This window comes from Mesoplodon densirostris, chromosome 13, assembly GCF_025265405.1.
Source record: "Mesoplodon densirostris isolate mMesDen1 chromosome 13, mMesDen1 primary haplotype, whole genome shotgun sequence".
In the NCBI taxonomy this organism is placed as follows: Eukaryota; Metazoa; Chordata; class Mammalia; order Artiodactyla; family Ziphiidae; genus Mesoplodon; species Mesoplodon densirostris.
Genome location: NC_082673.1, coordinates 90,653,693 through 90,668,103, shown reverse-complemented (window position 1 = coordinate 90,668,103; position 14,411 = coordinate 90,653,693). Strand labels below are relative to the sequence as shown.

General features: G+C 65.8%; 2 protein-coding genes across 2 annotated transcripts in view; one reads left to right on the top strand and one right to left on the bottom strand.

Moving 5' to 3' along the window:
- Window positions 1-476, top strand: part of LOC132500644 (maestro heat-like repeat family member 5) — a 44,912-nt gene extending 44,436 nt beyond the window's left edge. Inside the window, 1 exon segment of the mRNA XM_060115738.1 lies at window positions 362-476. Coding sequence (XP_059971721.1) covers window positions 362-476 — 115 coding nt within the window.
- A 1,408-nt stretch (window positions 477-1,884) lies between these two features.
- Window positions 1,885-14,411, bottom strand: part of PTP4A3 (protein tyrosine phosphatase 4A3) — a 34,811-nt gene continuing 22,284 nt past the window's right edge. Inside the window, exons 2-6 of the mRNA XM_060115847.1 lie at window positions 8,456-9,348; window positions 6,326-6,418; window positions 4,970-5,100; window positions 4,257-4,331; window positions 1,885-2,534 (exon numbers count right to left, since the gene is read on the bottom strand). Coding sequence (XP_059971830.1) covers window positions 2,417-2,534; window positions 4,257-4,331; window positions 4,970-5,100; window positions 6,326-6,418; window positions 8,456-8,560 — 522 coding nt within the window. The 5' untranslated portion in view covers window positions 8,561-9,348 and the 3' untranslated portion in view covers window positions 1,885-2,416. The remainder of the gene's footprint in view (window positions 2,535-4,256; window positions 4,332-4,969; window positions 5,101-6,325; window positions 6,419-8,455; window positions 9,349-14,411) is intronic.

The window sequence follows — 14,411 nt, the reverse complement described above, 5'->3', positions numbered from 1 at the left end:
TCTGAGCCTCACCTGTCCCATCTGTAAAATAGGTAATAAGACCTTCCTCCAAGACCCCTTGGAGGGCTGAGTCTAGAAGGGGTCCCCCGACTCCCAGGGAGCCCCTGGAGACCCACCTGACCTTCAGGAGGTCCTTCCCCTCCCAGCCTTGGTTTTTCCACTTGTGCAATGAGCAGGTGGGCCCTTTCCCTGACTGTGAGACCCTCCCTTGCCGGAGTCCTCCCTAGGGCCTCCCCCCAGGGTGTCTCTCTTGGGACCCCAGCCGGCCATCCTCCAAGAGGAGGTCCAGCCCAGCCCAGCCTGCCCCCTGCCTCCCCCCACCACCCCCTGTGCCCTCCCTGACCCTGCCCACTCCACCCAGGCAGAGCTTCCACCCGGAGCGCCTTGCCCACATCCCCAGCCTCGGCACCTCCACAAGCCCCATCCCTCGAGGGCCTGCCAAACAAGGCCCCCTGCCCCTCGTCAGCCCCTCCTGAGGCCGGGCACCCCCCTACCCGGCTCACCACCCCCCTTAGACTGACTGTGAGCCCCTCGGGGCAGGGATGGGGCTGAACAGGGCTGGCACCCAGGAGACCCCAAAACCTGGATGGTGGGTTGAAAAAATACAGCAACTTCATGGACACGCCCCAGATTCACCTGTGTTCTTGGGTGTGTTTGGGGAAAGGAGGAAGTAACTCTCGGTAGAGCTGGCGGCCCCTCTCCACCTGGGAGCCCCGTCTCCCGGTCTGTGCATCTCTGAACAGGGAACCTGAGGAGGAGCTCCGGGTGGGTTTGCCTTTTCACGACTCTCCATCTTGTCCACGGACCTCCGCGGGTGCCCCCCACCTCTCCTCCGCTGCAACCCCCTGCCTGGGGGGAAGGGGTGCACTCCTTCAGGACCAAGAGGCCTGAGGGGGAGGGTCCCCTCGGTCCAGCTGGTGGGTGGGAGTGCCATCTCTCCTGAAACGGGGGGACTTCCCTGGTTTCACCCAGCACTTGCCCCCTGGCCACCTCCGGGCAGTGGGCAGGCAGGCCTCCCACACGTCCCTCCACCCGGCCCCAGTTCACCCTCCCTCTGGGAAGTCTGGTTTAGTAAAAGCTTAGAGCTGGGTGGGCCTGGACCCAACAGGTTCCTGGAGCCGACGGTGACCAGGCAAGCCGCCAGGGGAACTGAGGCAGGAGAAGTCTGAAGTGGAGGGGGCCCAGTCCTTGCCAGCAGGGCGGGGGGCTCTAGACCCAGGCTCACGGGAGGTGCCCCATTAACCGTACCAGCAGCAACAGTTCACTGCCAGGCCGGCCAAGGCAGACGAGGGGCGGGGAGACGGGGCCTGTGACCTGGTGGGTGGGCCGCCCTCCCACCTGGGGAAGGTGCAGCCCACCCGACCCAGGGAGGGGCCGGCCCCCAGCTCTGCGAGAGCTGAGAGCTGCACTCGGGGAGGCTGGGAGCAGGGTAACCCATGCCCCCAGGCGGACCCTGCCCCTCCCCCACACACTCTGACCTATCATGGCAGGCCCAGTGGGCCACCATCACCCGCTCCCTGCTCTGGGCCTCTAAGGACACCTGGTGGGGGCAGGGCAGCCACCCCACTGGACACAAGCCCCGAGAAATTACCAAGTGACCCACCCTGTCCTGCACAGGAGCAAGCCAGTGACCCGGCCCTGAAACAGCACCATGGCAACTGGGCGGAGCCCGCTCAGGCCACAGCCCTTGCTCTGTTCTATCTGGGATGGCCCCTGCCCCTAAGCCAGGGAGCGCAGGGACCCGGCGTGGACGCCAGGGGGCGCGCCAGCACAGCCGGCCAGAGGTGCGGCCGGCCCATCCTGCTCAGGGGCCTCCCGGGGCCCCGCCTGCCCACTCAAGGCCGCCTGGCCCCCCACCCCACTCTCCAAGCACACACACACAGCCACAGAGTCCGGGTTTATTGCCTTTGAGTGTCCAGAACATCTGACCGCCCCAGACCAAATAATTTAAGGTGCCAAGGACAGGTCAGGGTGAGGGGCTGCAGAGGAGGGGCTGGGCCCAGTGGTTAAAAAATACACCAGCCCCCAAACAAACGGGCCAAAGATGAGAGCTGCCCAGCGGCAGGGCACTGGCAGGAGAGCCAGGGACGCGGGGTGAGGGGGAGATTAGGGGAAATTAAGCCTCAGAGGGACACAAGGAGCCGAGGGCACAGACAGAGACACACAGGGCACAGAGGAAGAGACAGAGACGCGAGGCACGTGGACAAAAGGAAGGACGGACCAGACAGTGGTGCGAGCACACACACACAGACACACTTGCACGCGCGTGTGGACAGAGACGCAGGGGGGCGGTGACAGGAGACAGCAAAGGGCGCGTGGGGCGGGCCGGACCGCTGGTGGCGGGTGTGCCAAGGCGTCTGGAGAGAAGGGAGATGGAGCCCCGCGGAGCCCAAGGCCAGGGCGCCAAGGTCCTGAGCTACATTACACAGCACTTGGTCTTGTGCGCGTGTGGGTCCTTGAACCGCAGTCTCTGCTTAGGCCGGTATTTTTCCAGGTAGGTAAGCTGTTTGCTGTTGATGGCTCCACGCCGCTTCCTGGGCAGACGGAACAGAGGTAGGGATCAGGCAGGACCAGGGCTCGGCCGCCTGCCCTGCCCCAGGGCCTCGAGGCACCAGAGTCCGGTGGGGCTGGAGCAGGTCCTCGTACCCAGCAGAGCCCGTCCCGTCTCTAGGCCTTTGCCCGGGCTGCTCCTGCTGCCAGAAACACCCCTCCCCCATCACCTGCAGTCACCGCTGCTGGCCTTCGACTCACCTGGCTATCACCTCCTCCAGGCTGGCTCCCTGACCCCCACCCCCAAGGTCCCCATGTCTACCTGGGACCCCAGAGGCCGAAAGGGTGGAGCCTGGGCGTCCCGGCTGGCTGGGAGGGGGAGTAGAGGGGGGAGGTGGACCTCAGGTGCCCGGGTGTGAGGGCACCTAGGGCTGCCCACCGGGCGCCGCTGGAGGCCATCTGTCCCCACCCGCCCATGACCTCAGACTTGCTCTGGCCAAGGAAACGTGAGCCGGGGAGGAGCAAGCCTGTGCTTCTCTGAGTCACGGGGTTGGGCCCAGACCCCAGTCACGGGCCTCGGGCCTCGGGCCTCGGGCCTCAAGCTGGGGAACCACTAACGAGGTGGGTGCGGGAAGGGCTCTGGTGAAGGCCCGGCCCTTGCCCTGGTGCCCCTTGGATCTGCACCAAGGCGCAGAGCTGCACACAGGCTCACGGGGAGAAAGAGCGTGTGCCTGTGTGTGCGAGTGTGCACGCGTGTATGAAGGAGTGCCGGGCTCCCGAGGAGGCCTGAGCTCCCACGGGCACACGCAGGCCTGGCTGCCTGGCTGGTAAACAAGCCTGCCTCTGGGAGAAAGGTGGCTGTGCCCTGGGAGCCGCCACTGGGGAAGCAGCACAAGAACACACACAGGCACAGAGCGTGTGCGTGTCTCTCTCTCACACACACACACACACGCACGCATGCACGCACACGGCGTCTGGGCTGGGGGCGGGCTCGGGCCCAGTGCAGGACCAGGTCCTCTGCCATCCACCCCACTGTCCCTGCTGACACCCCAAGACCCTGCACCACCAGGGCTCTTTTCCCGGGAGCAGTGGTAGAGACAGGAGCCCCCCACCCGAGGAGGGGGAGCGGGGAGACCCTGTGGGGGCTGAGAAGCTGGGCAGAGGCCCCAGGGGCCAGGGCTTTGGAAAGGCAGCTCTGAAAGGCCGCCATGTGCCAGTCGTCCCTGGGGTGTTAGGGAAGGTGGGCAGGTGCCACAGGAGGTTCCTTCCACAGAGGGGCTGGGCTGGATGGCTTCTGGGGGTCCTTCCTCTCCCAGGTAAGGAGAATGACAGCCCACATCAGGAGTGCTGGAGGCTTCAGGAGTTGTTTGCCCCGACTCCCTCTGTGGGCCTGCTCGCTACTCAACGCAGCCCAGCCTGTCCTGACCGCCCTGCGCCCCAGGCTGAGGGAGCCGCGGGCCCCGGAGGTGGGACCAGCCAGGCCCTCACTGTAGCCTCTCCTCACTCATACCTCCCAGCCACGGGAGGAGGCCACACTCAGGGACCAGTCCTCAGTCAGGGCCAGGCGGCCTGAGCGGTGCCTTGGTACCACAACAGGAGGCTGCACTGGGCCGGGGGATGCCTCAGAGGACACCCCGGGGCCAGGGGTCAGGAGTGCCCACTGGCAGGGCACTGGGCCCCTGCGGGGTGGGGAGCACAGGACAAGGGCCCCCTCAGCCCGGACCCCTGAGCACTCGCCACCGCCCTCCCCGCCCCCGGCCACTCACTGTCGGATGAACTGGATGGCGTCCTCGTACTTCATCCCGCTCTCGATGAGGGCCAGAGCCACGAGGACTGGAGCCCTAGAGCCGACGGCAGAACGAGATCATCCGAGCCTCTATTCCCAACCCCCCCCGACAGGCCGCCTACTGAAGACACAGAGCAAGGCCTTCCCCCTTGGGGCCTGAGCGCTGCCCAGACTCCCCCAGTGCCCTGCCCTCCCCTGTGGAGGGCACAGGCTCCCCCCGACCCTGCTGTGTGACCTCAGGTGAGCCAGGCAACCTCTCTGTGCTTCAGGATCCTTGTGTGTAAATATGTTGGTGGGAGGGTTGAAGGAGGGAGAGTAAAGCGCTGGGCTTAGTTAGGTCTGGTTGTGGATAAGAGACTGACTCTTGGCTATCAACCCCACTCAGCCAGCCCCTCTGCAAACGGGGATTCCACCGCCTGGGTCCTTCAGGGAAACCCAGGCTATCTGCTGGGGGCAGTGCCTTTGTGCCTGGAGAGGGGCGGAGCTGGCAGCTCCTTCCTGCTCAAGTGCACAGTCCCAACCAGAGCACGAGGGAGCAGGGTCAGACTTCGGGAAGGACTTCCTCCCGGCCCAGGTCTGGGAACTTCCAAGGAAGGAGGTCATGTGTGATGTGGGCTCAGCACCCACATGCGAGAGTGAGCCAGGCCACAGGGTCCCCAAGTTCAAGCCAGCTGCCCTGCCCCGCCAGCTCACCGTCCCAGGCCGGCCACACAGTGCACAGCCACGCAGCTGCCAGGGTCGTCACAGAACTTGGTCTTCAGCAGGCTCAGCCAGTCCTCCACCACTCTGCCGGGGGGAGGCGCCCCGTCGTCAAACGGCCAGTCCTGCAGAAGGAAGCAGCCCGTGAGGGCCCTCCGCACCGGAAGGCGGGGAGAGGGGCACAGGCCGACCTGCCCACGGGCTCTCTGGGAAGCACAGAGGATGTCGGGAGCCCACGAGGTGAGGGTCAGGGCACAGGGCCGGGGAGCGCCCCCCCGCGAGGCTCCTCCTCATCCTCTCCGCTCCCTTAGCTGCCCTCTCCTCCAGGAAGCCTCCCCGGAACACCCTGCTCTTTTCTTTGAGCAGTCCCAGGAGCCCTACTCCCCATCCCATCAGCCCACACTGCGATTCTGGGGTCAAAGCCTGACCCTCACCCAGCCTGAGAAGTTCTGGGTCAGGAGGCCCAAGGGGTCTGGCCCACAAACATGGTGACATGTGCCTGTCTGTGTCCCCAGCCCCCAGCACAGCTGCACAGAGCAGGCCGGGCCCAGTGAGGATGGAAGCACTTAAGTCCCAGTGGAGCAGACTTAGTGCCGCTGAGTGCATCCACATGTGCCCACCAAGGCTAGGCCCCCGGGTCATCTAATCCTGTTGCCGGACTCCAGATTCAAAAACCCCTGGAGGAAACCGGTCTGCCTGGCTGCTGTAAGTCTAACTCAAATCCTTCCTGCTGCAGTGAGAGGGGTGGGAAAGGCTGTGGACTCCCTGTGCTACAGGCCGCTTTACAGCGTTTACCTGGTGCCTTTCAAGCACCCACGCTCTACAGGTGAGGAAACTGGGGTCACTCAGCGGGGAAGGGGCCGAGGCAGGACTCAGGCAGGCCCGTCTGACCCCGAGGCTCCAACCCTTCCACCACTCTCACCACAGTTGCCTGGCTCGGCATCCTCCCCAGAGGGCTGGCCCCAGGGCTCTGGTCGAGGCACCAGGAAACCCATGGCCCATCCCACAGGGCCTGCCACCTAGACGCCAGTCCCCAGCACCGGGGACCAAGGAAACAGCCCCCAGGGTCCCTCCCCACGGCCTCGGTAGAGCCTCCCCAGGGGCCCGCCGGGTGCCCCCAGCCCACCCTCCCGGAGGCACCTGCTGCCCGGCGACAGGGCCCCGAATGCTAGGCAGGGAGAGAGAGATGCACCCCTGAGGCAGCCCAGACCCTTAGAGATAAGGCCTGGGCACGAACACAGCGAGGGGGGCACAGCAAGGGGCATGCAGAGAGGCCACGCATGCCTGCTTCCCAGTGAGGGGCCCCAGCCACCTCCAGCCCCCACCCCGTGCGCAGCACGCAGCCCTCACCACGACGGTGATGCCATCCTTCTCCAGCGGGGCCTTGTCGTAGGTCACTTCGCACACACGCACCACGGTGGTGGCCCCATACTTCTTCAGGTCCTGGCAGGGGGAGGAAGGCAGGGCTGAGCCGGGACTGTGGGGCTCAGGGCTGGGGACCCCCTGACCAGGCCATGCCCCCCTTGACCAGACAGAAAGGCTGATGCCCAGCATGAATCACCAGTGGCTCACTGACTTTCAGGCTCAGTGACTTGCCGAGGGTGGGAGAGTCTTTCCTGATGCTCCTGGGGCAACTGTCCCTGGGCCCACCCAGCAGCAGGGAGGGTGTCCCCACCGACCCTCCTTGCCATCGTGGCTACTCAGCCGGGAGCCAGCTTCCTAGCACTACCTCCCTCCTCTCGGGTGCTCAGGACCCCAGATCACATCAGCAATTTCCAGGCAAAGATCCTGGGTCCCCAGGCAGGGATAGGACACCACCAGCCCACACATGAGCCCCTGCATGGTCCCTGCTCTGGGCAGTCCTCCCAGCCAGGGTTGCAGGGACAAGTCCAGTCAAGAGTCATAGCCAGACCCCAAACGGGCTTTCAGAGTCTCGGCAGGGCAGGCCTCCGGGCGGGGAGGGCAGGCTCCTGCCCAGATGGCACCCAGGAGGGAGCCAGGCCCTGCACACCAGCGGGGAAGCCCCAGGCTGCCAGGGAGAAGGTCAAGGCAGTTCACAGCCAGGCATAGGGATATTTATACGCTGGGGTGGAGGGCTCCACTCCATGGGGTCCACGCGCCGGGGCTGCACCCATCCCGACCTGCTCCCAGCAGCTATTTTAGGGGAAGTGAGGAATCAGCTGCTGGACCTTGCTCATCACGCGACGGGGACACGGACACAGTGAGGGCAGCACAGAGCCATCCTGAGAATGCGGGGAGCAGGGGGCGGTGGGGCCGGGCTCTGAGGCCAAAGGGACACCTCAGGTCCCTCTGTGCCTGCAGCCGAGGGTGCTTCCACCCAGCCCAGGGCTGGGCCCTGACCCTCATCACAGACTGAGTGCTGCCCCCGGTCACACACTGAGCCCTGACCCCGGTCACACTCTAAGCCTTGACCCTGGTCACACACTGAGCCCTGCCCCTAGTGACAGACTGAGCTCTGACCCTGGTCCCACACTGAGTCCTGATCCTGGTCCCACTCAGCCCTGACCCTCATCACAGGCTATACAGGGGAACAGCTCTCCCCTCCAGGGTCCCAGCTCAATGTCCAGGGTCCAGGTCCCCCAATGGCAGCGTGCCCACTGCCTCTCTCTATTGAGTTGCTGAAGTCCTCTCATGCCCAGGCCCCTGTTCAACCATGACAAGCGCTCAAAGGAGCTTATCTCATGTTGCAGAGGGACTGGCTGGAGGTCTGAGGCCACAAATGGCCCTGCACACAGCCACAGGCTCTGCAAACAGCAAGGAGCACTACAGAGGCCAGTCTCCTGCAGGGGCGAGGTGGAGAGCTGCAGGCTCTGCAGAAACATCTGGCCCCATCTGCTGCGGCCATGAGCAGCACACACCTCAACCTGCTGGCTCCCAGGGTACAGGAGTCACTCTCTCCCGTGGCCGCCTCGGACTCCCGCCCAGCCCCTCCTCACACAGATATCTGTGGCCTGAAGCCCCCAGCCGGCCTGTTCCAACCCAAGAACTCCCCGACCGCCGGTGGGCTTCCTGTGGCCTGGGCTGGCCATGCAGCTGGCCTTCGTGCCCTGCGACCGCCTGTGTCCAGGCCGTTTAAGCAGCCAGTCCTCACCTGGAGGACCCTCCCTCCTCCTTCGCTCAGCCTCTGCACAGAGGTCTAACGGCCAGCAAAGGCTCGGGACTGCGCTGGCCACAGGTGGCATCCTGAGGAGGCGACGCCCACTTCTCCTACCTCGGAACCTGCCTCTGTTCGTGCAGCATGGACTCCCGCTGCCCACCCTGCAGGCCCCAGCTGGCCCAGCGGATCCCCCCCCCGCAGCCCTCACACCAGCTCTGCAGGAAGGACACCCTCGGATGCCCCCGGGGGACCCTGTAACCAGGCTGGCAGCTCCGCTCCCAAGTGCAGTCCCTGGGCCGACAGCTTTGAGTCTCACTCTGCGGCCCTCGGGGGGCCCCCGGCCGGGCGTGCTGGACACTCACCGCGATGAAGCTGCTGAGGGTGGCGTTGGTGGGGTTGTGCGTGATGAGGAAGCGCATGTTCTTGTAGCTGACCTCCACGGGGGCCGGCCGGTTCATCCGCGCCATGGCTGCGCCCCAAAGGCAGGGCGGCGCCCGGGACGCGGGTGGGAGAAGGCCCCAGCAGCCCCCCAGAACCCAAAGAGAACGAGATCCCTGTGCTTGTCCAAGAGAGAAACTGCTTCTTTAAAAACCTGCCCCCCACACCGCGCACAAATATTGTGCAAATACTTGGGAGGGGGGAGGATGCTGCCCGGATTAACGGGTGGATAATTAAAAAAGAAAACCCAACTCTTTAAAAAGCGAAAGGAACAAAAGAGCCCCCCAGAAGTAAAATGGACAAGTCCAAGCTCCTGCCTCTCAGAGCTGGATAATTACACGGGGGCAAAAGCAAAAATAACGACAACCAAAAACGGTCAGCGAAGAAAACTTTAAAAAGCCCAAAGTGAGTCCGGCCGCTGCAGCCGTGGCCAGCGCTGTCCTGTCGCTGGGGACGCCCCGTCTGCATCCGTGGACAGGTCGACGGCCGCCTTCACTCAAAGGCCCCAAACCCCCAAGGACCAAAGGAAGAACGAACTCGAACTGAACCAACGGGGCGGCCTTGGGGTGGGTGCAGGCGGCTCCGTCACGTTACCCCATCGGGGTACGGCGAGTCCTGGAAGGGGGCAGGGGGCTCAGGCGGCAGATCCGGCCCCGGGCCGGGCGGCGGGGGCCATGGGCAGGCGAGGGCAATGGTGAGGGCCGGAGGCACGGGGTCTCAGCAGCAGGCGCGGCGGCGATGCTGGCCGCAGCAGCACTCAGAGTGGCCCTCTGAGGCCCTCTCCATAAATCCCGGGCTGGTCAGCGGCAGGCAGCGTCTGGGGAGGAGGGGAGAAAAAGAAATGAAAAGGAAAGGGGTCCCCAGGCGCCCCACCTCCCGGGAGGGGTCCCGGCCGGTGCTTCTCCCGGGCCCTGCTGCAAGGCCACGCTGAGCGAGCCACCCTCCCTGGGCCTTGGTTTCCCCATCTGGGAGCACAAGGAAGGACGGCTCCTGCTAGGGCTGAGCCAGGGCCCTGAGGTGACAGAACAGCCACCAGGACAGGGCAGAGAGGGACGGAGGGACACACCCCTGCCCCGGGAGCATGCTGGACCACGACACACGGATTTCAGGGCAGTCTGTGGTAACGGAGGCCCAGCCCCCATCCCCTGAGCCCAGGCACCCCAGGATGCCCACCCCCGCCCCGGGACAGTCACCCCCTCCTCTGAAGAACGCCGGCCTCTGTGGCATTTCCAAGCTCACACTGCTCTGGGCCAGCCGGTCCTCCGGGAAAGGGGCTCAGGCGCGGAGGCCAAGGCACCAGAGCACAGTGGGGTGAGCGCGTGGCAGCCTCACTCACAGCCATGCACCACCTTACACATCTCTCAAGGGCTCCCCAGGGAAACCTCCGGCTCTGGTCAGCCTCTGCCCTGGGCCACCGTTCACCACTCGCCCACAGGGCTGGCCACGCACCGGAGGTAAACAAGCGGCTCTGCCCTCCAGTAGCTCGGAGAAGAAGCGGGGACAGACCACAGGGGCCAAAGGGCCAGGGCCGGCCACCAGGTGCCAAGATGGTAACAGTGCAGGTGGCCAGGAGCGGGGTCCCGCTGTGACAGGGCCTCAAGGAGGGACGCTGCTGGGACACAGAGGCAGCCATCAAACACCTCATGCCTGTCTCTCACTCTACAGGCCCCAAAGGGCCAGGGCCAGGGGCCCCAGCAGGAGCACCCAGCCAGCCTCACTCCCACCCGCACAGACGGGCTGGGAGGGCTTGGGCACGTCACCGGCCTCAGCTTCCCCATCCATACAGTGAGGGGCCAAACCAGATGCTGCCAAGGTCCCTAAGGCACAACCCAGTGGTCAGCAGACCCCCCGGGCCACGGGGCTTGGCCCAATCCCACCTGCTCACCCGGCAGGTCCTCCATCCCCCGTGGCAGACAACTCTTACCTCTGCCCCACCCAGCACCCGCTTCCCCAGCTGCCCACCAAGCCGGCTGGGCCCCTGGAGCCTCAACCTGGGTGCAGACAGGGCCCGCAGCTGGGACCCGGACGCGGTGGAGGGCCTCCAGCGCTGCTCCCAGGCTCACACTCTGCCCCGTGCCTTGTCTAGGAGGGTTACGCGGGCGTCCCCGGGGGGCAAGGGATCCCGCACCATCCCAGAGCGAGCTTCAACTCCCAGAGCAGGCAAGGAAAGAGCCAGCCACGGGCGCCCTGAGCAGCACACAAACACCTGCCCCTCCTGGGGCTGCGGGCTGTTCCTGTGTGCGTGTGTGTTTACCAGAAAGAAAGGAGGGCAAAGGCCCAAGGAAGCCACAGGACTACAGGTCTCTCCAAGGGCCTGACCCGCCACCTCACCGCCCATAGCTGCTGGACACCTGGGGAGACCCCGGGGGCAAGGGCACATGGCCTGGCTCTTCTGCCAGTGTCCCTGGACGGCCCTCAGAGCTGAGGGCCCAGAGCCACCCCACACTGCTGCCCACGTGAGCCTCAAGGGTCACCTGTTGGCAGGGGTCAGGGGTCAGACTGGCTGGGGTCAGGGGGCCCGGCCCTAGCTAGAATGGGGTCAGGGTCTGGGCCGAGGTTGGACCAAGATCACTGCCCAGGCCGGGTCAGGGTCTAGCCACACACCCCACTTGTCTCCTCGATGTCTAGGGCCCACACCCCCAGGGTGAGAGCAAAGCAGTGAAAGCCCCCTTTCCTGCCCCAGGCAGCCAGGCCTGTGGCTCAACCAGGCCTATGGCTCAACCAGGCCTGTGGCCTCCCCACAGGGAGGGGCCCTCCCTCCTAACCACACCCCCTCGGTGAGGTCACTGAGCAGGCCCCCAGGCAGGGCTGACCCAAGTCCACCAGCCACTGCTCCTGGCTGCCACCCCCCATGATGCGGGAGCCCTTCTGGGAGCCCAAGGCCCCTCCCTCTGGCCTTCCTACCACCGGCCCCACGTCACTGCTGGGCTGGGACCCCAGCGGCCTCCACCCGGGCCGGCTCTGAGCCCTCTGCTATGTCCAGAACAGTCTTCCTTTCCAGACCCGTTAGGGGAGGCCCCAGCCCGGCCCCTGTTTGCAGATGAACAAACCAGCCAGGGAGAGCTGGCGGGCCTTCTCTGGGCCCTGACCAAGCCAGGCCGCGGGAAGTGCTCCCCGCGGGCGTTCTCAATCTCAAGTCCAGGAGGCTCATTCCCAGTGGCACAAATGGTTGAGAAGCTGGAGTTTGCAGAGGGCTTCAGAGAGCGCCAGCCTCTCTGCACCCGGGACCCTGTATGATATGGGGGGAGGCTGGAGGACCACGGCTCAGTGGGGTCCCAGGAGAGCTAAGGAGGGGGGGCATGGGAGCACCGTGGGCGGGGCTGGGACCAGGGGGCTCGGGTGGCGCTGTGGGCGCGAGCATCCTGTCCCGCGGTGCTCGGAGCAGCAGGGCGGGGGTGACGGGCGTGGGAGGCTGGTTCCGAGGGATACGGCCCCCTCCCCGGGGCGGGGCTGGGGTCCTCCCGGCACGCCCCCCGCCCTTGCGCGCCCCGGCTCACCGGCGCGCAGGCGTCCCGCCTCCACCGCCTCCAATTCGCGCGAGGCCGGGCAGGGCCGGGACGCGGTGGCTGAGACCCAGTTCGCGGGGCGCGCCGGCCTCCCCACGGATGCTCCGCGGCCAGGCTGCCGGGGGCTATTTATAGCGCCCGGGCATCACGTGGGCGGCGTGGCCGGTGACCGGCGAGCGACCCGGCTTGTAGTGGCTCCCACACCTGCCGCCTAAATATAACCACGACCCGGCCCGCGCGCAGGGGCAAACAAAGGGGCGGCGGGAGGGCCGAGCCGGGAGAGGAAACGCCGTGGAGGAAGGGGAAACGCAAGGGCGGGGGCGCTGTTCGCGCACCCCGCCTTCCTCCCGCCGTGCTCCGGCGCCCTGCTGAACCCTCTGGGGCCCCCCATGGCCCTCCTTCTCCAAGGAAGGATTCGCTCTGCGGAGAGGGGGCGGCGCCAGGTCGTGAGGAGCTCAGCGTGGAGCCAGGCTCCTGGCGGGGACCGCAGCACAAGCCAAGGCCCAGAGGGCGAGCTCCCTCCGTTGCAAATGGGAAGGAGGGTGCCTGTGGCCCAGGTGGGTTCTCGAGGGTGACACCCACAGGATGGTGGCCGACCATCTGGTCTGGCCCTGAAGCCCTCCTGCTCAGAGCCCTGCCCAGCTCTCCAGCCTCAAACCCGGGGACCCCTCCACTGTGTGCCCCCTTCGTGGCCCAGGCAGCTCCTGCCAGAGGCTACTGTCCCTCACTGAATCCTCACCACCCGTGGGCGGGATGCCCCGGTCCCCCTCCCCCCCCCACGCAGGTGAGGAAACCGAAGCACCCGGACACACAGGGAGTGGTCTCCACATCCCGCTCATCCTCCAATGCTCAGTGCAGACGCCCCCTCCCCACAAGACCCTCTGTGATGGGAAGCCCTCCCTGGGTCTGGGCCTGCCCCCACCAGCAGGGTCCTGGCTTCACCTCCTGGAAGCACCATGTTAGGAACACAAGTGCTCCCCAGCCTGTGAGCCCCGAGAGTGCAGCCTGGCGCCGCAGTCAACCCTGTACCTGCCCCGGCCCACACGGAGGCCCTCGGAAGGGGGTGGAGCAGGGTGGGGAGAGCCCCCAGCACACAGGGTCCCCAGAGGCCTTGCCTCGCTGGGAACCCGGCTCTGAGCCCAGCTCCCAGACAGCCAGCCTGGCCCCTGCAATCATCGGTCAGCACCGCAGGGGCGGGGTGGGAGGAACTGGCCAGGGGCCCAGCCCAGAGCACGGCCCCCTCCCAGGCTCTCCCCACACACATACCCAGAGAGTGTCAGCCATGCCGGGACCCGCACTCTTCCCACCCTTAGCCGGGCAAGCAGGCAGAGGAGGTGAGGATAGGACAGCTGTGTACAGGGCAGAAAGGCCCGCCGGAGCCCCCTCCCAGCCAAGCCAGGTGGCCTGCCCACCGGCTCACAGCAAGGGCTCCTCCACCCAGAACCAAGGTGGGCTCGGGCCAGGACTCCCAGTGCGGTGCTCTTGGGTCCCCACTTCCAGCAGCCTCTTCCTAAAGGCCAGCTTTGGGCACGCAGGGCATTCTCCCACCTTGACCACTTTCTGAAGAGGCTGTCCCCTCAGACACCATGCTGGACACTGCGTCCCATGAACAAGACACGTCGGCCACACTGTATTAATAAAACAGCAGCTCAGAGGGGTCGAGGGACTTGCCCAAGGAAACAGAAGAACCAAAGCTGGGCTGAGTTTTGCTGGGCCCCAGAGACCCTGCTCATTCCTGACCCTGGCCCTCTGGGAGAGAGGAGCCCTGGGCAAGCTGCTTCTACCACCCCACATTGCATCCTCATCCGTACAAGGTGAAAGGTCCCATCAAGCTCTGTGACACTGCACGCAGGACCCAGAGCCCACCATGCTGCTGAGGCTGCAAACCTGGGCCCCGGCACCCCTGTCCACCCTTGCCTGGGGCACCCACTCTGGCCAGGCCTGGGGGGCACCTGCTGCAGCTGGCACAGTCCCAAGCCCTTCAGAGAAGTCTATTTTTATCAAGGCAGGAGCCGTTCCTGGAACCCTCCCAGATGAGCCCAAGTCCACACGCTGCTCGGGGGCCAGGAGGGGAGACCCCACAGGCCAAGGCCACGCTGATCCCCCAGGAAACCTTCCCAGAACCCTCCTGCCTCTGGACCCGTGGCACGGAGGGTCCAGCCCCCATGGCTGACCAAGCTCCACCGCCTCCCTTCCCACCCTCCCCCCACACACACACCCCCAACACACACACACCCCCCCGCCTTCCTGTAGCCACATGCCCTTCAGAGCAGAGAGTCCTGGCCCCAGGGTAGGTGTGTCCTGAAGGAGGGGCTCAGAGGCTGTCGACTCCACCCACCTCCAGCACAGGGCCTGGCACCAGGAGGGCTCCCCA